Source organism: Calliopsis andreniformis, unplaced genomic scaffold (assembly GCF_051401765.1).
Source record: "Calliopsis andreniformis isolate RMS-2024a unplaced genomic scaffold, iyCalAndr_principal scaffold0048, whole genome shotgun sequence".
NCBI classification, from domain to species: domain Eukaryota; kingdom Metazoa; phylum Arthropoda; class Insecta; order Hymenoptera; family Andrenidae; genus Calliopsis; species Calliopsis andreniformis.
This window is the reverse complement of record NW_027480457.1, coordinates 831,382-858,421: the sequence shown is the minus strand read 5'-3', so window position 1 is coordinate 858,421 and position 27,040 is coordinate 831,382. Positions and strand designations below refer to the sequence as shown.

Here is a 27,040-nt window from a genome sequence, read left to right as displayed (position 1 = left end):
CTACTTTACATGCTCCACGAAACTCATGTTTGACGCCTTGATTTTTATGATAAGAAATCAACATACAAACATCATTGCTAATGCTACAATTACTTGACTAAGAAATACTTGGTGGGCCCTGTTATAAAGAAATTGTGTCGATATAAGCGTGAAGTAAGGATCTGTGTTATTCTAATTCGTCTTTGTTATATGTGTAACGTCCCTAAACCGATGCTACGTTGTCCATGGAAGAGCGGCTTTCCAACGGACGAAAAAGTGGGGGCTCGTGTGGCGTGCGGTTAAGAAGTTAAAATCCAAGTCTTATATCTTTCTTAACAATAATTTATTCAACAATACTTATTCTAATCCTAACGTTAATACAACATTGATAACTATTCTAATTTGGTTATATAAAATCATAAGATGATATGAGGTTATATTGTGTGTGATTATCTATATGTGAGGTTATATTGAATGTGATTATAATTATCTATCAATTATCTCGATAACGCAAGAGTTATGCAAATAAAATACATATGTCGTTGAACGAGAGTTAGGTTATGTGATTATTTATATCATTCGCGGTAGAGGATCCTCTATACATGGTGAAGTGTATTGTGTGTGTGTGTGTCTGCAATAGATCTTGTCTCGTATGCCCTGGTCGCTGCCAAAGTTATAGGTGTCTATAACCTCAGAGCGGTCTCAAGATTCCATGAAACATATAATCTTTGCCTTAATTGCCTAATCATTCGTAAGCCCTTCGTTGTCTTTTCTACATCAGTCGCTACCTTGGAGAAAAGACTCTTCAGGAACGGTCTTAGAAATGTGCCCGACTAGGAATGGCTTCTACCGCTTGTTGGCAGGCGATTCGTCTGCTTCTGGCGAGCACGAACTCTATATTAAAGGAGCATCAATTACTATTTGGTAGAACGGTCGCTACCTCTAAAGGAGCGGTCTGGATCTATTAGTATATCAGTTTCCTCCAAGATGTCACCCGTACTGCTCTTCGCAGGAGTCGTCGTAGTGTACCTGTCATAAGGTTACTTCAGACTGAACCTGTAAAGGAGCATCAAATACTCTTGATCGCTGGAAAACGGTCGCTACCTCTAGAGGAGCGGTCTCGATCTCACTGGACGAGTATATCATCTGCCTTCAAGATCTTCGTCCGTTCGGAACCTGATGCCAGAGAGTAGTGTGTCTGCTGCTGCTTTCGCAGCTCCTTATATACCCGCTAGTCGGAGTTAGCGCATGCGTAATGTCTTACATTCTAATGGCGGTCTTATTCTAATCGTGAATGAAATCGGACGATATACGTTGTTTTTATGTTAACATATAATTGAAACTTATAATATATGATATAAAAATAAGGTACAGAAATATTAATTAGTGTTAAGATAATAGAATACGCAGTAATATAATAATAAAGTATTAGAAAGATATAAATATAGAGAGAGATGGTGATAGATAGAGACAGGTAGCATAGGTAGAGAGAGATAGAATAGATAGAGTGAGAGGGAAGACCGTGAAAGAGGGTCGTTACATATGTAATAATAATATTAAGGAAAAAATCGTATATCATTACAATCCGAAATGTGTTAACAGATGAGTTACGTTATGCTACAATTTCTGGCAAAATGTAAATATCAAACTTTGATTTTATTAAATATATTGGCGTGACGAACTGGCACTTCGAGGGCTGCACTGGCACGTTTGTTAACCGCAAATTGTATGATAGCGGCCTGCAGCAGAGAAAACGTTCGTTACCTCTGACTTATGTTTTTATCACTACAAGACAATTATATTATTATTATTATTGCTGACTTTCTTTACAAAAGGGTTCACCAAGTATTTATTACTCAAGTAAACTACCACCTGCAGTATAAGCAACGATATTTGTGAGTTGATTTCTTATTGTAAAAATGAAGACGTACACCATGGAGTCAAACGTGAGTTTTGTATAACGTCTACAACTAGCACCAAAAATATGTATTGCCAATGATAAAATTGAAAGTGATAATTTTTCAGACTACAATACTGATAAAATTTTGATAAAAGATTAAATTACTGCACTTGACGTTTTTTAATGATTTCAATAGATTTGTTTGCATTCGGGGTTAGATCCGAATATGTCAGGGCGGTAACATTACTAACAAAATTAGGCAAAAAGAAATGAATTTACACTGTGCAACTTTTCATCCGTATATAAAAAGATTTTGAGCTGACAAAGGGTTCGTTCGAAAGAAAAACGTTCAACGAAATGCAGTCAATTCGGATGCAACGAAATTCTGCTGATATTTACTAATATGAGCGTTGCAAAGTAGAACAATCTGCAATTCACAGCCATGGAATTCAAGTATTTTTATGTAATTTAGAGAGTACTTTGAGCAAAATCATGTGTTGATTGCGCTGCGTTGACCTTTTTTTTCTATCTAGGGGGCTATAACATTGTTAACGTATTCGCAAGAATGAGAGTCTGTGGCGCCACTTACCAGAGCCCGGCGCGCGCTTGACACACACGGAAACGTAAGAACCGACAGTGCAGTCCATTAGCGTGCGCTACACATCGTTCTACACCAGCACCTTGTTGTGCATAAAAGAGAAACAGCTAGACTTCTTTGCTAATTCCTTATTGTTACGTATTCCCGTGCCCCCGGCATACACACATTCACGCATATTCATTTCTCTAATCCTTTAAAACACAAAGACGAAATGGTCATGAATATATCGATACACGGAACAGCTGAAATACGTCATCAACCAGTCTTAGGCCAGTGAATGTGTGATTATAAATGGTACTTATCGTTTCGTGTACGAAATAAACACTAATGATTCTTAAACATGTGTAGCACTAATTGAGAATACAGGTAGAAAATAAAAATGAAAGGAAAGTATATTTATTACTATGCAGTAACGTCAGTATTTTTTAATAGTTAGAAATGCATTAATTAGTATATATCATATGAATTTATAACAATATATAACAATATTGCACATATTCATATAGTCTGTATTTGCATTAATAACACTGTGCAACAGCCATCTGGACTTGTAACATTCTGTTCTTGTAACGGGACTTACAACTTCTGTCGACGCTTTCCGAAGGAAAAATGTCTGCTGCATCGCGTGGTGGAATCAAATTTTCTCCTAGACCCTTAGTTCTTTAAATAAATTGAAAAATATCTGCCAAAATTGGTGCATTTCGGGTGTCCTTTTGCCTTTGATTTTTGTTTAAACATATTTAAATATTTATAACCCAGTAATAATGTATATCATTGTATTCGGGAATGTTCCTAGAATAATCCGACACAGAAATCAACTGAATAACTATTACAGTTTAACCACAATAATTGGTCAAAGTTTAAAATTTGCATTCAGCGCATAACAATCTATAAGAAACGAGTATTGAATGTTACAAGTCCGAAAAAAAGTTAAAATTTCTTGGGCAGTGTAATTGGACCGTGTTTTACAGTGATGTGTTAATCCACAAATAACTAGTTTTAAAATAACCTATTCTAGCAATTTTTTAGTATAATTACTGATATCCCTAGTAGCACAAAATATTGTTTAAACATTTTTTTCAAATATTTAAACAATTTTTGATTCATATTTGGTATTTGAAAAAATATGTTTAACTCGCCTCTTTATTTTTGAATTGATAATTAATTATTATAGGACTCTGCTTGATTGGGGTTTAGTGTTCTTTTAATGTAAATATTATGTATAATTCATATACATTTCTATTATCTCACTTTTAAAGCTTTGAGCAGTCTCTACCCATCCTTCCTCGTTACGTAGGCCTACGATGCTGCACCTCGGTGATCTGAATACAGCTACTTCCTCAATGACCCGTAGCTGGTTTTGCCAAAAGACTATATTTGTCAGACTTATATATAAAACAGTCTGATATGATTATAAGTAAATGATTTTTAAATGTATTATAGTTTATTACGTGAACAAATCATAATAAAGACAATAGAATAGAATTGAATTTTTGTCTAAAAATAAAATTACTTTTTCGTAATGAAGTGTAATAGCATTGTTAAAAATGTTTTTAATAAGAGGTATTAGGAAATCGAGGCAAACAAATGACTAAAACAGGCCATGTGCTTTTTGTCAACGGGCTTTTCGCCATCGGCAGTCAAGTAGGGTATCTCTAAGGGTACCATAAACATAGAAAGGGGCGATACTGACGAAGGTGTCCTCACAGCTAAGAGACGGCCAAATAGACTATTCTTGTACCGACTTTTGCCGTGTGCAGTAAACGTGCAGTCTTAAAAACGTCTTGAGTTTTATTGCAAGAAATTCCCGGATTTCGTCTTACGAATCAGATGTGGGACATACTTGCGTGCATAGTGCATAGACAATAAGTGCTGAGTACCGAGTATGAACTATTGAACCGTATTGGTGGACTACAGTAGTTGTATTTAGAATTATTGTGGAACTGTGAATTTTGGATCATTTATAATGAATTGTGCAACGTGTAATCAGGATGGTTATGGTGCTGATGCGAGTGCACATAACTCTGTGGAAGTACGGCTTGGAAAAGTGGAGAGTGTGTTGGAACAATTCTTCAAACGATCGCAATCGCGGGCACGATCGCGTACTCCACGACAGCGAGAATCGAGATCGCGTTCGCGCAGCACGAGGAAGTGCACTTCACGGGAACGATCGCGTAGTCCGCGTAAACACGATTCGCGATTCCGTAACGTACGCGTTGATGATCGTTTTGATCGCTTAGAGCAGGCGACTGGAAGTGCGCGTAGTTCCACGTCTCGTGCGAAATCTCCAAGTTATGCACATCCGAGTGATGAACAATTAATTCCGGTGTATGATCCGTCCAAAGAAGACATTACGGTATTATTATTATACCGTATTATTATTATACGGTATGAAGGTTGTTACCACCTGGGCGGAAACGAAAGTTTGTCTAGTAGCATAGTTTCGTTGGACAATGCCGGTTTCACGGTAACTTAGGAATGCGGATCTGTACGAGGCAAAACCTGGACATTCTCTGGGGGATTATTATTTCCAAAAGATGAACTTGGTTCGACATTTGGATATTAATTTAATGGACGAAAAGGTAGTCAACGTGATCATCTTTGGTATTCCGAATGAAACGATAGCTAGAACATTGAAGTCTGCAAAACACACGGATGCAAACGAGTTATATGCATTCATGTGTGCCATGGGGAATATGCCTGGATTGCCTGGTAAAGAGGAGAAAAAGTCGAGGACCGATCGGATGATTCATCCGGCTACAATAGCTACATCCAAAACAATAGCTACGGAGCAGGTTAAAAGAAATGAGCCAATTAATTGTTTTAACTTCGGGAAACCGGGGCATGTAGCGAGAGATTGCAGGAAGCCAAGGGTAGAATATAGCTTGTGTAAGAAATTAAGACATAAGCAAGAGGATTGTTTGCAAAAAGGGGTAAATATTATACAAAATATAAAAGGAAATTGTAATATTTATCAAATTTATGTTCGTATCAACGGGCATAAAGTAGAAAGTTTAGTAGATACTGGAAGTGCATGTACTATAGTCCATTTATCTGTAGTTAAGAAATTTGTTATTGAGACGAAGCTCATAAAAAACACGATATTTAATTACGATTACGATAAAGGTTGAGAATGTCGTCGCAGATGTAGACTCCTTTGTTATTCCGGATGAGTATACAGCATATGATGTAATACTTGGAAGAGATTTCCCTTAGCAAGATCATGTTATTATGTTGAAATGAGGAAATCAACCTACATTTAACGATTTACAAAACTGTAAAAAACCTCAGGTAACCGCTGCAATGGAAGTTTACGTTATCGATAAAAATTCAATTATTTCCAATTTGAATTTGGGGAATATGGGAAAAGAAGAGCGTAAGTTATGTCTTGAGTTAATCGGAGAATTCCGTGATTGCATATCGTCATCGATGAACGATCTGGGTAGAACAAATGCAGCATCGATGGTGATTAGATGTTTAACGAATGAACCTATTACGTATCGTCCTTATCGCCTCGCAGAATTTGAAAAAAAGTTGTACGGGATATAATTTCGGAATTGCTGGATAATGGCATTATTAGGGAGTCCAATTCGCCGTCCAATCACATTTGTTAAGAAGAAAACCGAAGACTATAGAATGTGTGTGGACTATCGAAAGTTAAACGCAGTAACGATAAAAGATAAATACCCCTTACCACTCATTGACGATCAAATAGATAAACTGGTAGGAAATCAGTCTTTTACTGGTCTGAATTTAGCGTCGGGTTACTACCAAGTACCGATCGCGGAGCAGTCCATTGTAAAGACAGCATTTATTACACCGGAAGGACACTATCAATTCCTAAGGATGCCTTTCGGATTAACTAACGCGCCGGCAGTATTTCAACGGTTGATGGATAAAGTTCTTAGACCCTTAAAAGGGGCGATAGCATTTTCTTATTTAGATGACGTAATAATACCGTCGAATACTATAGGAGAAGGAGTCGACAGATTACGAAAAGTTTTGGAGGCTTTTCGAATGCATGGATTGACACTCAAGTTGGAGAAATGTTCCTTTTTTCGGGAGACCATTGAATACTTGGGTAGGAAAATAAATAGAGAAGGGGTAACGCCTGGTCAGCAGAGAATAGATGCCGTACGAGGAATACCACTACCTGAAAATGTTAAATAGGTACGTCAATTACTAGGACTGACGAGTTATTTTAGGAAATTTATAAGGATTATTGCGACTCTGGTGGAACCCTTGACGCATCTAACACGCTAAAGAAAAATAAACTATATATCGATGTCTACCGGATAACAAAACAGCTTGGGTTGTTTCGAAAAATGCTAGATTACAGATTTGCAGAGAGTGTCATGACGATTCTGGGCATTTAAGTTCGGAAAAAACATTGAAACGGATTCAGCGGAATTATTGGTTCGCTGGTATGCGACAATTCGTCAACAAATACGTGAAAGCGTGTTTGAGCTGTGCGTATTACAAACATACTTCAGGAAAAAAGCAGTGTAGGTTGAATCCGATAGAAAAGATACCGATTCCATTGCACACGTTACACATTGATCACGTAGGACCGTTTGAAACAAGTCGAAACGGGAATAAATATTTACTTGTGATAGTAGATGCGTTCACCAAATTTACAATCGTCGAGCCGGTGAAGAATCAGAAAACCCGTTATACGGAAAAGGTACTGTTACGATTTTGAGGAACCGCCGGCGGCTCCCCGCGCGCACTACGATCTCTCAACCGCCACAACATCACGCAACGCGCCTATTTCGTTCGTAATTTACTATGCTACACTGAAACTGATATTATACACTGAATATATACACTGACGGTTTATTTACAACACTTCATTAAGGTGGTTTTATTTATAATACTCGTATATAAATTCAGTTTCGGCTGTATATCCGCACTCTCTGATAGCTGTCAGAATTCTCTTGATCGATTCTTCTACCGTCTTCTTCTTATTCGTGTTGCGAGCGCAGTAGGCACTGTTCACGTACCCGGTGCTCGCAACAGTACTATTAAACTTAACTCTTTGCGGACGAGTGCCGCATATATGCGTTTTACGCAAATCATCAAATTGGCCGAAGAACTCATATGTGCGTTTGGCGAAAACAGTTGATAAAGCCGAGAAACGCATATATGTGTCCCACCTAAATGCATGTCGATGGCCGAGGAACTCAAATATGGGTTCCGCGAAAACAACTGATAGAGCCGAGAAACGCGTATATGTGTTTCTCACTAATATGATCGATGAAGCTAACGTTTCATTGTCAGAAGAATTCTTGTATCAATCGCGTCAGCGTCAGCGCAAAGTCAGTCAGCACGTAGGTCTTTACATTGATCGATGTTTTGAACTATATCACACTCGGGAAAATTATTGATTAAATTTTTTATTGATTAACCTTTTAATTTAATGATTTTGTAAATAAATTTGGCAAATATTTATACTTTTAATTTCTACTAAATAATGTTACTAAGTAATGTTAATAAACTAAACTGAAAAGTTAATAAACAAATAAACATTTTATTTATCCTGTGGAAAATCTGTGTATATACATATAATATGTCCAGAATTTGAGTTGGAGTGCTATGAACAAAAACCGCGGTTAAGCAGAAATATGCGCTGGCAATTTTAAATGACTATCGCGGCAGGAGCTCGGCACCACGGTACGGTTCACTTCGAACCAACTACTTGTTTGATGTGCCAAACAGGTTTGTCGCCCTATGTTCGGTTTATGGTATTAAACACGTACTCAACGCAGTGGCTACGCCAAGAGCGAACGGCCAATGTGAGCGCTACAATAAAACTATTGTTGATGCTTTGGCAACAAGTGCCGCAGGTCAAGATCCAAGAGATTGGGACGTTCAGGTGAAAAAAGTGCAAAGTGCTATAAATACTATGCACAATAAAAGCATTAATACAACACCGATGAAAGCGTTGATTGGGTATGATACCGTAACTGTAGCAGAAGGAGTGGTAATGAACGCTGTACGAGAAAACATGGACCGTTTGGATTTGGATGCACCAAAGAGAGATATTGCGAAGCATATTTCCAAAGAACAGAATGCACAGAAGGAACGTTACGATAGAACGCGAAAAGAAGCTCGCAGATATACTGTGGACGAACTGGTGCTGGTTCGTATAACCAGTGAACCCTCAACGGGGGTAGAAGGAAATTACTTCCGAAATACAAGGGGCCGTTCCGTGTTCAAGCGGTGTTACCAAATGATCGCTATAGCGTAGAAGATCTACGAAAACGAGCCAAATGATTACGAACAGTCGTTGTCGCTGATAAAATTAAACCGTAGATTACAATCCAGGCAAAGGACCATAATGCGTAACGTTTTTCTTTTGTATTTGGTTGTATCTTTCTAATGTTGTTTCTTTTGTTACTAAGTTAGGATAACTGACAAGAGGAAGTAGTGGTTAATTAAATATTTTAACCGCTGTTTTACATTTGTTTGGTTATGTTACACAAAGAAAAAGAACGGCTAAAAGCCTAAGGCTAAGTGTTTAAAAGGCGGTTATGTAACGGGCATTTGGCTCGTCCGCGAGATTCGTGGTCTGTTGACATACGTGACCAACCGAAGGTCGCCTTCGCTTGGAAATTCCGTTGCCCCTTATAACAAAACACGGTAAATTGTCGTATGACTCGTTTTTAATCGCTACAATTGAAGTTCAAACAAGGTGAGCATTGTTGAGCAACGATTTTGAACTCCAGGCCCGATGTTGAGTGGGGACATCGAAGCCTGAAGGAGAGAGAGAGTGAATCGTATGACATTAGAATTCCGCGTTTTGCGGAGACACACGCGGCTCTCGCAGCAGTCGTCTTTCGGCAGTGAGTCTTGGGCCAGTCAGTTCGACAGGTCGTTAAGCAACATCAGCGTAGCCAGTCTTCACGATTTCAAGTAGTTTGGTCGCCAGACGCTTGAAATCCTACTTGCTTTACAGCTGAACATCTGTCCCCTGCAACTAGGGAGTTGCTCTGCTCGATTTAATACGTATTATACGCACGACAGAGCACCTAGTTCGTCAAAAGGTAATAATTCAGCGAGATTTGCGCTCTTGGAATCGGGGTCTGCCCTGATTCTCTGAGTTTCGTCTTCGTCAAGGAGCAACAAGACCTCTTCCTGGTAGATCCCTGAACGACGGAATACAATAGAGAGAGTTAACGCGCGTGTCTATCACCTCTGCGTTACTCGTGCTCTACCACACCGTTTAGCAGCAACCCCCGTGTGATCAGTAGATGCATACAGTGAAGTGAACGACGTCGTGGAGCCTCTGGCCGTCATCAGCCACCAGAACTGGCAATCGCTAGCTATAGCGTGTCTCCGCGCTCGTGAATCCCCGCTTTCATCGGGATTCGTACGAAGCGAGCCTTTCTATAAGGTGCAAAAGCGAAGAGAAGAGGCCCACCTTCTCTCTATCCACTCGACTATCGACAATTTCTTCCAGGTTAAGAAACGTCGGTAATACAGTCCACTGCACCACATTAGCGTTACGACAAGGTATTGCTCTCCCCTCGACATAGGCTCGTCAAGGCCTGGAGTCGGGAGCTCACAGTTCAGATCGAAATATTCGTTAGCTAACTGTTTCAGCTTCGCCAACCCTTCGCCGATGCTACGTTCTTAGAAATCAAAATTTCATCGATATTTAATCTACATTTCTTTAATATCTATTGTAAACGATCAATAAGGCCGTCAATAATTTTCGATACTACTGATATTAATTATCCTGTACAGGTCCGTCTTCCTTCTTACTTGTGTACAGGCTTAAAGAGTATAATAATATTGAACAGATTATCTATTATTTTCATGCCAATACTAATCACTTCCTCGTGTGTTGCCGCTCTGTTGTCTGCTTGCAAGAGTTAGCGTGTTTTACCACCGATTGCCGTTAGATGGGAATGAAATAGAATTTTATGGTCCTTAGCCAGCACTACTGTTTATTTACGCACTGATTAGCTTTGATACTGTCGTGATCTGTATGATAAGACGGGCTATGTTTAAGTGCGTCGAACTCATCGATCTATTTGGCGATCAGCAACCTTTCGAAAGACAAAACGAGGAGGCCAAATCCAGCACATTCTGTCGAATATCTTGGAATTCACCATTTTTGCGTAAAGTTAGGCAGTTTGGCGCGGTTATGCGTCAGCATAACGCGAGCTATAACACATTGTAAATCAGTCGTATACTTTCAATGTTTTTGCATATGTATCACTTGAACATAAATCAATGCATAATCCGTTTACACATAAAGAAAAAGAAAAATGTACTTATTTCGCAGCCATTTATATTTTGACGCTACTTGCACACGCTGTTAAATAATGTGAGATCGGAAGTGACGAAATTGACGAAGGTGTGACGTCACACCTTGTTAATGGCGTGGATGATACTTCCGTTAAGGGCTCTTTTGAAAAATGTACAAAAAATATGTGTGCGTGCTTGTGAAATATCTGTAAGAATCATAAAATATACGAAACATTGAATGTTTAATTGTTGTTTAAGTTAGAAAGTGTGAATCATATAAAGTAGTAGAAAATAAATAGTCTTATTTGAACTTATTCCTGTTGAAATTCACAAGTTCTAACACAAGCTACACGAAAATCATGTTTCCCCCTATGAAGTGCACCTTCATTTTTATAACAAGTATGTGTAATGATACCGGTACAGTCGTATGTGTAATGTATGTGCCACTATAACTCAATTAAAAACGTATATATGAGTTCTGATGACACTAACCAGGAAAATTGCACGTAATTATCACGGATCCTACTGCTATGTCAGCGTGTGACGTCTTGAGCTGAAACGTTGTGACTACGGGAGTATCGAATATCGGAATTGGTGAAGCAAGTGAGGAACTCTACTTGTCTTTATGTCGTCTCGATTGCATTCAAGTGTGTCGCGAACAGTAGATTGTCATATATTACGTCTGTGCCTTGTATTGTACAACACGTATCTTTTATTCATGATCGTAAATCCAACATATTATTTATCGACGACGAGTAAACCGTTGATTTTAAATGATCACACAAGAAGAAATCTAAAGGATTCAGGTCAAGTGATCAGAGAAGGCCATCGTTCTGGACCTTCTTATTTTATTCACCTTTCTCTATAAGTTTCATTTAAGTGTAACATCATGTTATCTGAATAGTATTGTAAAGCACCAGTATATCGAAACCAAATGCATCTCTCCGAACACAGGAGTTCATGTAAAAATTCAATCAAAAGTAATTGTTTAAAATTCCACTCCATACATAAATTTTTTCTTGGTGTTTTAAATCGATAATAGCATAAGACTTTACGACTGACCATTCATGACAGTTATGGAAATTTGTAATCTCATCTCCTGTAAACCCAGCCTGCTTATGTTGAAAGCGAAATCAGGTTTTCAATGCATTTTGTTGATAACCATTGGCAAAATGTTCATTTTTCCGAATAGTCAGTAGGTTTTAAAGCTTGCACGTGTTGAAGATGGTATGGGTGGAGTAATTCTTCATGCAGCGTTCGTAAAACCAACGGATGATTGGTATTTATAGACATTAAAATCATTCGTGAGCTCGCTCTTGGATATTTTTCTATCATTTTTACAACACGTTCTTCGTTATCAGCGGTGAAAGCACGTCGTGGTCGCATGGAGACAGTATGATTTAACGCAAAAGAACCAGATTCACATACACGTTAATGAATATTGTGAATAATGTAGGAAACGTACCATAAACGCCGAGCTAAAGAAACATTTTCATTAAATAGACCATATATAAAATGCACATTTATTATTTCTACTTTAGTATTGCTATCCATATCCACATTGTTGACACTAGAGTTATGAGAGCTGTTAAAATGACGGATACAATTATATTTTTCAGATATATTATTTTTTATAAACGTTATCCATTTCTTAGTTAATGCTAAATACACCTAAAGAAATATGTAAATACATGCTACGTATATTTTCAAAAACCTGCAGTTTTGACATATGGTTAAAAATACGCACGTACTAACCTCCAGAGTTCTCGTGTTAATAACCCGAGTGCTTATCACACTTAATACTAAATGAGTTGTGAAAATTTGTGCTATGTTTGTGTCCATGAAGTAATTTTTGCTGATACTACTGACCTCGTGTTGACAAGTTTGAATTGATATCTCTAAACCGAGTTAGTTATTTACTGCTTAGATTCCATTTGCTGCGAAGAGACTCATCTACAATATTGAATATTCTTAAATAACAAAAGTTAATTGAACGTCGAAAGGATTGATTGTAGGGCCTATATTGATTAGACATTTTTTGTGCCTCTTAATAGGTAATATAAGCCCTTGAAGTCATGAACCCTTTTTTTACCACTCTGTATGTTTAGGATGTTTCTCTGAAAAGATATATCTTCTTTCGTTCAAAATAGCATAATTCATTACGTACAAGCTAGTATAAGTTTATAAAGTGTATAAAATATTTTTTATGTTATAGCTACACCTTATATTATTTAACTTTGTTTTATTAAAGGTATAGTATAAAGAGCCTGATATTAAATGGGGTAGTTTTCTTGTTAGAAGCTCCAAAAGCAATAGCCACAATCCATCCGGTCGTAACATTATGGTGAAATTAGAGGCCGATATTGAATAGCGCGCGGGTCAACGTTGACATGCTTCAACCGATGGAAAAAAAATAACACGTGACTAGGCAACAATATCCACATGAAACTTTGCATGCAACAAAATAAGACATTATATCATCGAATGCAACACAAGTCAGAGTATATTTGTGTATACCAGTTTTTTGACAGCCTTGTGAAGATCAGAGTTTACTTCTTATGACTTTTAAATACGTCATATAAAGAAGGTATTATATGTTCATATTTGAAGTAGAAATGTATATAAGTTGTAACATGTATACGTTTCCAAATTTCAAGGAGTGATAGGATATTTCAATTTAATTATTAACTGTCCAATAACATATTGTCCAATCTGCCTTCGTTTTGCAGTATTAATGCTTTAAAATTAACATGTTTATATGTTAAACTAATAATAAGAGAATTTTGTCATTTTGCAATATATATAAATCGAGGAGGACGAATACAAAAAAAAGTCTCGATACATTTTGTTGTATCTCTTACGATAACACTTGTAAAATTTTCAAGATCTTTGGAATGAAAAGAACATGCATGTGGAAAAGAATGTACATAGGACATATACATGCCCTGTAACGCCCCGTGCAATCTACGCTATTGATGCCTCTCTAGGCCCACCATTCCTTACGCCATCGCCAACAATAATATTGTGTTACTAATATTACCCGCTGTATAACTTATTGTAAAGCCCATTATTATTTTTGTATTTTTTACTATATCACCCACAATATTCTCTAATTGTATTTTCATAAAACATAGGATATTTAATGCGTAATTTATCAAAAGCCGGTTTGAATAAGTGCGCCATTAAAAGCAAGCTGCTGCGCATGCGCGAACTCTTGCTGAAGCTCCGAAAGCAGCACGAGACATACTTTTTCCTAACATGAGGTTATGAAAGCACGAAGATCTCAGAAGTAGCTGCAGGACTCATCTAATGGGATCTAGACTGCTATGTTAGATGTAGTGACCGTTTTCCAAAGATAAAGAGTAGATGATGCTCTTTTGCAGCTTTAAGCTTGCGTAACCTATTTGACAATTGCACTACGACCATTCTAAGGGAGTGCAGTACGAACGACACCTTAAAGGTAGCTAGTGTATTGAGTCCGATTAGATCGAGGTCACATCTGTAGGAGTAGCGACTATTCTAGAGCGATTAAGAACATGCTGCTCTTTTAAATGTTCCTGCTCGTTATAAGCAGACGAATGTCCATTGTTCTTTAATTGTTGCAATATGTAAAAATAAAAAGCAACCGACCACCTCGAAGTAGCTACGCTGTTCCATTGACAGCGTAGCATTGTCTTAGGGACGTTACAGATTGCGTATACAGGGTGTTCAAAAAAAAAACCATTCAATATTTATATGGTATATAGGATACACTGTACTGAGTAAAAAAGCTTTAGTAAACATAGGTGGAAAGGTCAACCGTTTCTAAGATATAAACATTTTTGTTTGCTAGTATCATGATTGACTTACTTGCTTCTATCGCATGCGATGTTTACTTTAGTGTTTACAAACCGCGTTCTGAATGTTCTTATTCAAGTGCCGACAGTAGATTTCATTGAGAATCAGTCAGTTGTGAATCGGCGATTGTAGATATTACATAGTTACAAAGTATCGTGAAAATGTCAGCGTATTATTCGAATGAAGAAATGGCAGATATGCATTTTATGTATGGCCGTGCTAATGGAAGTGCTTTATCTGCATGACGTCTTTACGCGGAAAAATTTCCTAATCGAAGGGTTCCCTTTCACATGCTGTTTCAAAAACTTCACCAACACCTTTGTGAAACAGGCTCACTTACACCTTGCCATCGAAACTCTGGCAGACCTAGATCTGTATCGACACCCAATACGGAGAATCGTATTTTAAGGATTGTAGAAGAAAATCCCGGAACCAGCGTAAGAAAAATATCCGATGCCACAGGAATCGGTACTACTCTGGTCTGGAGGACGCTTCATGAGCAGTTACTCTATCCATACCATATCCAACGGGTACAAGCCCTCACTCTACCGGACTATCAGGCAAGAACAGAATTTTCACAGTGACTACTCACAAAATGTGCTGTGAATCCGAATTTCGTATCTTGCATTTTATTTACTGATGAAGCTGCATTTACGCGAAATGGAATTACAAATTTCCATAATAATCACGTATGGACGGAAGAGAATCCTCATGCATTTATTCAAACAAATCACCAACGCCGTTTCTCGTTAAATGTTTGGATGGCATTATGAGAGATCGCCTTATTGGCCCTGTAATACTCCCAAATCAGGTGCTGCTTATTTCAACTTCTTGGTGAATACATTACCTCAGTACTTGGATGATATGCCTTTGGCAGAAAGATTATCGATGTGGTACATGCATGATGGGGCACCACCTCATTTTGTGCGTAATGTGAGAGACCACTTAAACATGGTGTTCGGTCAAAGGTGGATTGGATGTGGTGGATCAGTTGCATGGCCTCCTCGATCCCCCGATTTAAACTCTTTGGACTTCTTTTTATGGAGATATTTAAAAAGCCTAATGTATTCCTCGCCGATAAATGATTTAGAAGAATTATGTAACCGAAACCGCCATGCTTGTCAAACAATTCGACAGAAATGTGGAATTTTCGAGCGAGCTCGCGACTCTGTAAAACGAAGATGCTAAGCGTGTGTAGAAATGGAAGGTGGACACGTGGAAAATCTTCTGTAAACATCGAAAATTCAGTAGTAAGTCAATCATGATACTAGCAAACAAAAATGTTTATATCTCAGAAACGGTTGACCTTTCGACCTATGTTTACTAAAGCTTTTTTACTCAGTAAAATGTATCCTATATACCATATAAATATTGAATGATTTTTTTTTAACACCCTGTATAATTTTTGACGGCAGCATCCATTGGATCGTTCACATCCGTTAGAATACTTCACACCCCGTGTAACTGAAAATATAGAATCGCATGTGATTTCGGTAAATTCAGCACACAATAAGCTTAATATCTAAGGATAATAGCTTTGTGGAACCTACTCTAACATAAAAGTGAGTACTAATGAACAAGTTATGGCAACGAGAATTGATTCTCTGCGCAATTTAAATTTTATTTATCATAATGGCATCGCCCGGCAATCTGAATGTAGGTCACCTATTTGGAGCGGTTGTAGATGAACATTGGCAATGCAACAGCTGATTAGAATACACCTGCTTTTCCAGATATGAGCATTAGAAATGCTGTAGATACAGTTTCTTCTTTTGATGACAGAAATTTAGCCGCTTATCAATTTGCAAAAAGCTGTCGCAGTACAAGGCAAATGATTGCTCCAAATGCGGAGTACGGATTGGTACAATTAATTAAAACTAAACTTTTTGGACAAGCTTCTCGAGTAGCTTTAATTGGAGATTACAATTCGATTGATGACCTCTTAAGTCGTAAAGTAAATAAACCGTAAAAACTCGGTTTAAGTAAATAAACCGTACTTTAGATTTTGAAATCAGTGCCATCGCAAAAATGATCGGTTTTTAAAAAAACATGAAGTTTGGCTCTCACAAGAAATTGATTGTAATTCAATTCTTTCAAATTCTCCGATACTTCATCAAATGAAGCGAGAGAAACACAGCAAAAGGGACGTCCAAGCAAACAGTTTGAGGAATGCAGTGAAGTTACCAAACGAAGAAAAACTGAAAATCTTCACAACTCAACATCCAATGTTGAAGTTACATATGCCACTGCTATGAAATTGCGCGCGGTAGGCGATAATGCCTCTGCAGCTTTACTTTTATAATGCACAGGAACAACTCCAACAAGATCTGAACGAATTTTAAGAATTTGGAAAAATGTCGGAATGAAGCCAACTGCTATGACTCCTGAAGAAGCTTGTTGAGGATGCCTTCACGTCACATTCTCATGCCGGACCACTGCGCACCTAGCGGCATCATAGGGAACCACTCCCGTATCTTCGAGCACTGCCGCGGCCTCTCTTGCAAGCATCGTTCATCTATCTCGTAACAACCACGATACGCGCAACATGTATTTCTCATAGTTCAAATATAGTCTTCCACTGTTTGTCGATTCTTGAATTACGGTCTACGTTATTCACTTTGCCCACATAACCCTCCCCTAACAAAACTTTATCTGTCTTATTATCTCATAATTTGACTAAAGAAACGTATTGTAATCTGAGGTCTATTGCTATGTCTCATGGAAGCAAATTATATCCATCTTGTTATAAAATTATACAATGCAAATAACAATACTACCCAAAAGGAATTAGCATAACGGAAAGTAAATGTGATGTCCCATTGCAAGAATTATTGAACCAAACCTGTGAGAGCATAGTAAAAACAATTTCAGGAGAGGAAGTTACAAATGCCCTTACGTTATACTGTAAATGAGGATTCGACGGGAGTTCCGGATATTCTTCTTACAAGCAACGATATCAAGATGCAGAGCTAGAAGACAGCAGCAATGTGTTTATTATTTCTATGGTCTCTCTCAGATTAGTCGAATCCGTGACAGGTCGTACAATTTGGAGGAACCCCCGACCCTTATTAAAGAGGTTTTGCAGACCTGTGCGAATACAGTGGGTACATGAATCCACTGAAATCACAAGAAATTAGGAGGAATACATTCAAAAACAAATTAATGATCTGAATTCATTTCATTCGACACTGGGAATTGTGAATTATTCATTGTTTTTAACTATGGTAGATGGAAAGGTTTGTAACGCCTTATCAAACACTTCAAGTATGAAATGCTACATCTGCCATGCGACAATTTCACAAATAAACAATATTACAGCAGTAAATGAAAGAGTTGAAAATGCAGATATGTACAAATTTGGCACTTCCGTATTATTGTACATGCGTATGTACGCTTCTTTGAATGGTTCCTTCATATTTCGTATAGGATAGAATTAAAGACCTGGAAAGTAACACAAAACCATAAAGACATGTTTAATGAAAGAAAAAAAATTGTGCAACAAAGGTTTCGCATTAAAATGGGACTTACTGTTGATGTACTGTCGATGTGGGAATACGGCAAGGAGATTTTTCAATAATCCATCAGTATCAGCGGAAATAATTGACATCAACGAAGAATTAATTAAAAAATGTGCCATAATTTTAAGAACAATTAATTCTGGATACGAAATCCGAACCGAAGAATTTGACAAACTGTGTCAGGAAATCTGTGAAACATATGTTACGCTTTATAATTGGTACTATATGCCAGTATCAGTGCATAAAATCCTTATCCATGGAAGTAAGGTAATAGAGGACTTAATATTCCCAATAGTTATAGATGAATGAAAACTTTTTAAATATTTAAATAACAAATTTTTCGAAACTATTAACTTCTTGATAGATTGAAACTAATAACTTCTCTCGCGCTCAGTACGTTTTTTTTTTAATTAAAAGGCTAACTATGTTATTTTTTCTAATTTTGATATTGTATCCAATTTCAAACAATCTAACCGAATCAGATGATACTATTAAATAAAATATAAAATTATTTTATCGACTTTTCCTCCCACCTATAGGACTGAAGTTTAATGTAATCAAATTTTCGACCCCAGAATTAGATTCTACGACCCGAAAAACCCCTAGAATGACCATTTTTATAATGATAAACAATGAAATACGTACGTAAGAATTTTAAATCGCGTTTTCAGCGTTTCTTCCCACTGTGCGCTTGCTTCGTTCGAGCCGGTCGCCTCTGTCGAGTGCTCGCTCGACTCGGAAACTGAGTTTCAACTCGGTTCGGATTACGAGCTGCTCAAATATTCGGGTTTTCCAGCAGCCCTAATGTGGATGCATTTGATAAAATCTCCATAGATATCTTAGGACCACTTACCTACACAGAAAGAAATCGTAATTACATTTCTACAATCCAAGGTAACCTCACTAAAGACTCCGTTATGGTATTATTAATGGAGCCCACATTCAAAGATATTGTCAAAACGTTCATCGTTTTTTATACTGGGTGTCCCAAAATTATGGTAAAAGCGGAAACATGCATATTCCTGGTGATAAAAGAAATCGAAAAGTCCTTTACCGTTTTGAGATCCGAGACTCCGTTTCCGAGATATAAGTAATTGAAGTTTCAGAAGTCGACTTCCGGGGCGCGCAGTTTAAATCCCAAACGTCAGTGCGCGCGAGCGTGCTAGTTGACAGTACTACTCTACTTGTTTCGGACGTCCTTTTCGCGTCATGTACCACTATTATTAAACTATCACTACACTAAACTATACACTACACTTTAGAGTAAATGTTCAAAACCGTCTCCTCCAGTTTCAACACACTGTCTCGCTCTTCTTATTAAGGAAAGGTGCACACGTTGTACAATTCTTTCTGCCCGCACTTCGGCAAACGTACTAATTATGCGATCGCGTAGCGTATTTTCCGAATCAATTTCGATTGCATAAACTTTTTGCTTAATGTACCCCCAAAGAAAAAAGTTAAGCGGGTTAAGATCAGGAGATCGCGGTGGCCAAGGGATCGGTCCCGATCGTCCTATCCATCGTCCTTCAAACCGCTGATTTAAATATTGGCGGACTTGTTGACCGAAATGCGGCGGAGCTCCATCCTGCTGCAATAGCATTTGTTGCCTAAAATTTAGGGGCACATCCCCTAATAATGTAGGCAAATGGTTTTGCAGAAATTGTAAATATTCTGCTGCCGTTAATGATGGCGATAAGAAAAATGGCCCTATTATTTCAGTGCCTATAATTCCAGCCCATACATTTATTTTCCAACGGTATTGGAAGGAAAGGCTCCTGGTCGCAAAAGGGTTGCCATAGCTTCAAAGGTGCTCATTTCGCCTATTAAATGCACCGGACCTGGTGAAGGTGCTCTCGTCCGTCCATAAAATGTTATTCAACATTTCGGGATTTTCTTCGTAGGCAATGATTACCCATTGGCAGAATAATAGCCTTGCCTGTAAATCGGTAGGCAATAATGCCTGTACCGTGCAAATATGGTACAATCGCTGACCGGAGTCCTTCAATATGCGATGAGCGGTAGAGTGTGGTACCCCAAACAATTGTTCCAATTACTTGACGCTGGTACTTGGATTTTCTTCTACATAGTCCAAAATCAGGTCTTCAGTGTCAGTGCACCTGACAGTCCTACTCCTCCCCGTACACGTGTGAGCCGGCGTGAATTATCCCTTTTCCTATTCCATTTATTAAAATAAATGTATGGGCTGGAATTATAGGCACTGAAATAATAGGACCATTTTTCTTATCGCCATCATTAACGGCAGCAGAATATTTACAATTTCTGCAAAACCATTTGCCTACATTATTAGAGGATGTGCCCCTAAATTTTAGGCAACAAATGCTATTGCAGCAGGATGGAGCTCCGCCGCATTTCGGTCAACAAGTCCGCCAATATTTAAATCAGCGGTTTGAAGGACGATGGATAGGACGATCGGGACCGATCCCTTGGCCACCGCGATCTCCTGATCTTAACCCGCTTGACTTTTTTCTTTGGGGGTACATTAAGCAAAAAGTTTATGCAGTCGAAATTGATTCGGAAAATACGCTACGCGATCGCATAATTAGTACGTTTGCCGAAGTGCGGGCAGAAAGAATTGTACAACGTGTGCACCTTTCCTTAATAAGAAGAGCGAGACAGTGTGTTGAAACTGGAGGAGACGTTTTTGAACATTTACTCTAAAGTGTAGTGTATAGTTTAGTGTAGTGATAGTTTAATAATAGTGGTACATGACGCGAAAAGGACGTCCGAAACAAGTAGAGTAGTACTGTCAACTAGCACGCTCGCGCGCACTGACGTTTGGGATTTAAACTGCGCGCCCCGGAAGTCGACTTCTGAAACTTCAATTACTTATATCTCGGAAACGGAGTCTCGGATCTCAAAACGGTAAAGGACTTTTCGATTTCTTTTATCACCAGGAATATGCATGTTTCCGCTTTTACCATAATTTTGGGACACCCTGTATATGAACTTGGGGCTCAAAAACAATTTTAACCGATCAGGGTACTAATTTAAAAGGATCCCTTTTGAGGAAATTTGCACAGTTTTTCCAGATCAAGCAATAGCGGTCTTTCGCTTTTCACCTGCAATCAAATGGTTCCATCGAAAGAAATCATCATGTCTTCATCGAGTATTTGAAGCACGGATAATGTTTTCTTATAACACCAGGACACACGAAGAAACAAAATTTACGTCACACGAACTTGTTTTCGTCAGAAAGGCATGTTTACCCTAAAGTATTCTGCCGAACGATAGCCTAGGCATCTATTCCGATTATGTAGACAATTTAATTTTCAACCTACATTTCCGTCGAGAAATATCACGAGCTAATTCCGAACAATCAGAGCATAAACAAAAATACGACTACGATAAGAAGATTCACTCCCATGATATTCAATGTTGGAGAACATGTTTGTGTTACCTGACTGCCGATGTCATAGAGAATAGTAATGTAAAAGTTTCTTTTGGACCGAGAAAGATTAAGGATGTCTATATGAACAGGATCAAGAAAGTTGTTCTATCCTAAGATGCAAAAAGGTAAGATAACGAAACTAACCAAAATGCAAAAAATTGCTGCAACAGCCAAAAAATGGGCGAAAACCACGAATAGAATATAAAAATAATAATAATAATAAAAGGGTACGACGTATAATACATTATTCTCTAGAGAAATATAAAAATATAATGTATGGTTTTGCATCTTGAGCACTATTTCTGTCTCAAGAAAACAGCGGTAGCGGAAGTATTTTTTATGAAAAAATTTTCGGGGTGACCTGTGAACCATGTTTAATAGTAAATGGAAGGAAAACCACAGAGTACCCAAACGAAGCATGACCATATACCATTTCCGTTGTCGAATTTTATTTGCTTTTCTCATGATGATAGACTGCGGAGAATGCCAGCAAACGCTTAGCAACCTAGACCACAGGGATGTCCCTATCCTAAAGATTGGGAGGCCCATCCCGGTTAGAAAATAGTAAATGGAAAAATATAGCCATTATCTTTTTTGCGCTGAAGAGAAGAGAAAAAGGAAAAAAGAGACAAAAAAAAGAAAAGCTCCGCTTATTTATTTTACCCCTATAACCTCTCTGCAACGTCGTTGCGACATGTGCTCGTAAGATAACGCAATCAAGGTGCACCCGACGGCTAACGGGTAGATGTGTGCCGTGCGCAGAAATTCAGCATATCAAGAGTCCCTACGAAAAACCACAACAAGATCAACCAGAAAGCAGGAAAAGCAACCGAACCAACCAGAAGCCCCAGAAATTTTTTAGTAGCTTCCAAAAATAGTATAAGAAGAGGGCAAGAAAGCACAGCATTGAAGAAGACGTTAACATGCTGAGTCGTATAGTGAGACAACGCACTTCTCTTACTAAACTAGAAATTTTGGAAGAATTAATCCAGATACATGCTCATATTTTTCCTATCCCAGAATATGTTCTAGGATTGATAACCACTATTTAAAACTTTTTCAATTTCTTTTTTTTTATATACTGACAGATTTCAATTTAAAGAAACAGCTCCTGGAACTAAGACCGATTCCAAAACCAGAACGGCCCTCCAGACCAAAGCCGCTCCCGGAACCGCAGCTGCCGTTCCCGAAACCAAAGCCTCTCTCGAAGGCTATGAAACAAAAGACAATTTTAATCATCACCGTCAAGCCCCTTCTGTGAGCCGAAAATTCTCGATTTTTCCCAATAACCCCGACCCGGCCAACAATTTTGGATCATAGACTGCTCCTAAAGAAATCCGAGCTCAAATAGACAGAAATATCAGTACCCGATTAGCAGTCCCATCACTTATAAATCATAAGAACCTGTCGGATGGAGATCCGTGTCATCAAGTTTGGAAAGTTTTAAAATACTTTGGATCCAGTGCTGCTAATTCCCCTAATTCTAAGGGAAATTGTCGATGCGACAAATGTACAGCCGGGATAAAGAATTCAGCAACGCCACAGAAAAAAAGGCTACCAGAAATTATGGTCTCGAACAAATTCGAGTTTACGCTACTGTAACGCCCCACGACTCTGTCTCTGTCTCTTCCTATTTCACTCTATCTCTCTCTACTATCGCTGTCTCTCTCCATCTTATTGTAAATATGTCTATCTCTTTCTATTTCTATCTTATTACTGTATATAAGCGCGTATTCTGTTCATCCATTTACTAATAGACATTTTTGTATTACGACACACATTATATATTATAGATTTTAATTACATTCTCATATAAGTATAACATATTTCGTACCTTTTCATATTAAAACAGTCACTATTAGAATAAGAGCGCCATTAGAATTAGAACAACTGCGCATGTGCGAACTCCGACTGGCGGGTATATAAGGAGCTGCGAAAGCAGCAGGAACACACTTCTCTCTGGCATCAGGTTCCGAATAGACGAAGATCTGGGAGGCAGCTGAGATACTCGTCCAGTGAGATCGAGACCGCTCCTTTAGGGGTAGCGACCGTTTTCCAGAGATCAAGAGTATTCGATGCTCCTTTACAGGTTCAATCTTGAGTAACTTTATGACAGGTGCACTACGACGATTCTAAGCAAGTGCAGTACGGGCGACATCTTGGAGGTAGCTGATACACTAAAGATCGAGACCGCTCCTTTAGGGGTAGCGACCGTTCTACCAAATAGTAATTGATGCTCCTTTAATATAGAGTTCGTGCTTGCCGTAGGCAGACGAATCGCTTGCCAACAAGCGCTAGAAGCCATTCCTAGTCGGACGCATTTCTAAGACCGCTCCTGAAGAGTCTTTTCTCCAAGGTAGCGACTGATGTAGAAAAGATAACGAAGGGCTTACGGATGCTTAGGCAATCAAGCAAAGATTATATGTTTCATGAAACCTTGAGACCGCTCTTAGGTTATAGCCACCTATAACTTCGGCAGCGACCAGGGCATACGAGACAAGATCTATTGCACACACACACACACTTACACTGCGTATCGTCTAAAATAGAGGATCCTCTACCGCAATTAATACGGATTAATAATTAATAACAGCATAATTACTCTTGTTCACGAATGTAAAAGCTTAGACACATAACCTAACTTCTATTTACGAATTTTAAGCATAGACACATAACCTAACTCTCGCGTTATCGAGATAAATGATAGAAGTATATCCCATAACGATTACGATCAACATAACCTCGTCTGTACATAATAATTAACCTTATTTGTTCTTATAAATATTTAACGAATTAGAATAGGCATTAGTATTGTATTTACGTTAGAATTAGAATAGGGTTTTACTGAATAAATTAATGTCAAGAAAGATCTAAGCTTTGGATTTTAACTCCTTAACCGCACGCCACACGAACCCTACTTTTCGTCCATCGGATAGCCGCTCTTCCATGGAAACGTAGCATCGCTTTAGGGACGTTACACTACTGACGCCTCTCTAGGTCCACCATTTCGTGCTGTATTGCCATTGTCTATCTCCCTCTAACCTGCCTCTATCTCTTTTTAACTCAACATATGTATATCTATTTCTTCCTATCAACTATCCAATTTCATAAAATGGACAAGTAAGAAAAATAAGGTTTTATTCTACTAGATCCAAAAGTGATACTTTGTTAGAATATTGTAGGATGCAGTAAAATAAACACACGTGATTGTGTAAATATAACGACTGAATATAATGAATAGTGCTATTGTTGATACAAAATGTCAGAACACAGTCACGCTATACACCACCGAGAGAAGGCGCGCAGAACAGAACATACGTTAACCATTGTTCCTGGATTAACCCTTGGATCCAATTTGCTATGTCTCGGTAAGATGACTCTTTATGCCTTACTCCTACAAATTTTTAATTTGGTTATATCATTTTTCCATACCATATTTTTGCAAGTGTGATATTTGAATTTGCTTTTGATGGACATCTATTGAGTTCATACAATGAACATCTGATTGCGACTTCCCATAAATACTTAGCCAAATTTGTCTCAATAAATTTTGCTCCTGTTCTTTCCATTAGTGTCCAGTTCATCCTTTCTAATGTACTGTTTTGCTGCGGCGTGTATATGTTCGTATACTGTAATCTAATACCTTTAGTTTTACAGTAACTTTTAAATGACTGAAAAGTAAATTCCGTTCCATTATCGAGTCTAATATTTTTTGTTCTCGCCCCATGCTGAGTATTTATATCCTTCATCTAGTTCTTCAAAAAAAAAGAGAGAGAAAGAAAAAAAAGAAAAAAAAAGAAAAAGTTTTTTTTTTCGAAATGTTTTTAAAAAACGATTAGTCTTCTACGGAAGGAATAGATGTGACTATATAATTGTGAAATTCTTTGGGTAGGCTTTTGCAATTTTAAATTTAATATGTATATTTAACTGATTAGTGAAGTCAACTACAAATGAGAGTTCACAAAAGAAGCTCACATCTGTTAACAATTAAGAATATTCGACTGAATTTATATTTGGGTTTTCTTGCAAAAAAAGAAAAATTTCTTTTCTTATAGGAAAAAATTTGGTTAAAGATTTCGCTGCACTGACCCAGCGAACTTTGCAACGAGGGTGAACATCAGTATAAACAGCGTTTACGTTTCAAGAAATTCAATAAATTTCCTATGAGAAAGAAATTTATTGCCGCCCTTAATAGAACTGATTATCTTTGTAACCTGCTCCATGACGAAAGATAATTTAATTTCTTTTCCGCATAACGATTCCTGATGAATGATACAGTGTATCATTGCAAATTTGAAATTGCGATTTTTAAGTTGCCCATAGAGTCCTATCTTGGTATCTGTCATGGCTTTCGCACTATCGGTTACCACTGCAGAGCATTTGGAAAAGGCAGTGCCAAATTTTCGAATAGTGTTTTCTACTGCACTGAAGAGATCTACACCTGTTGTTGTACCACGTAAAGACACGAAGTCTAAAAGCTCCTCGACATACGAGAAATCACTTTGTACAATTGGAGCAAAAATGCGATCTTTTTCAGAAGAAGATTGTTCCTCACCAATATTTGTTCAACTTTCGGCAGGTACTAATTTGAGCTCCTTAATTAAGTCAGACTTCTAGCGACCCTCATACGAGACACATTGTTGCACGTGGTAACATGAAAAGTGACGCTGAATGTTACTCTTCTGTTTAGAAAAATCTCGCATTGTTTGTTTTCATTGTTTCGCGACGCAAAGATGATATTTATTCGCTTATGATGTTACGACCATGCTACGATTGGGTGAATTGCGGCTACAGCTTTGGGACCTCTAACAAGAGAATCACTTCTCAATAACAAGAAATATTCAGTAGATAAGTTAGGTTTTTCATAATAATAAAAATGAATTATATTTCTATATTATAGAGGTGGCTATCATGACATAAAACAAGAACATATAGGCCCTGGACCAGCAGCTTATAGAAATGTAAATATTGATATTGTAAGACGTAGTGCTCCAGCATTTAGTCTGAAGTGGAGATCCCCCATGGCAGACATAGATTTTAGTCCTGGACCACAATATTATCCACAGTACGATGGTAGTAGACGGGCGCCTATGTATTCATTTGGTATCAGGCATAGTGAATGTGCTGGATTACCTATTACAGATTTAGATGAAGATTAAGATGTACTCAATTTTATGAACTATTAAAATAATATATTATAATTTATAAAATATTGTTTTGTAGATTTATAAAAATGTTTGTTACTTTTTATCCCTTTAACTTGTTTGTATTTAAAATATACTACATACAAGACAGAACAAACACAGTGTTGTTTTCATAAGTAGTCACATTTCTGTATAGTGTACTACTTATCCGACAGTATACTCTTGATAGCGGGCCTCTAGAGCTACGCGTTAGTGTTATCGGGCCTATTCCCACTCCTAACGGGGGACCCCTTGAATTGGGTAAAATTCTAGTGTTGATTCGCCTGCACTAGTGTACCTGCGTTGTGTATAAGTAAGACAATATTAATGTACTATGACAATTTCTTTATTTTTAGTTTT

General features: G+C 37.9%; 1 protein-coding gene across 1 annotated transcript in view; it reads left to right on the top strand.

Annotated features, from left to right (window-relative positions):
• The window catches only part of LOC143187527 (ciliary microtubule associated protein 1A-like), a 53,472-nt gene extending 26,816 nt beyond the window's left edge, over nucleotides 1–26,656 (top strand). The window contains exon 4 of the mRNA XM_076391744.1: nucleotides 26,398–26,656. Coding sequence (XP_076247859.1) covers nucleotides 26,398–26,656 — 259 coding nt within the window. The remainder of the gene's footprint in view (nucleotides 1–26,397) is intronic.
• The last annotated feature ends 384 nt before the right edge of the window (nucleotides 26,657–27,040 follow it).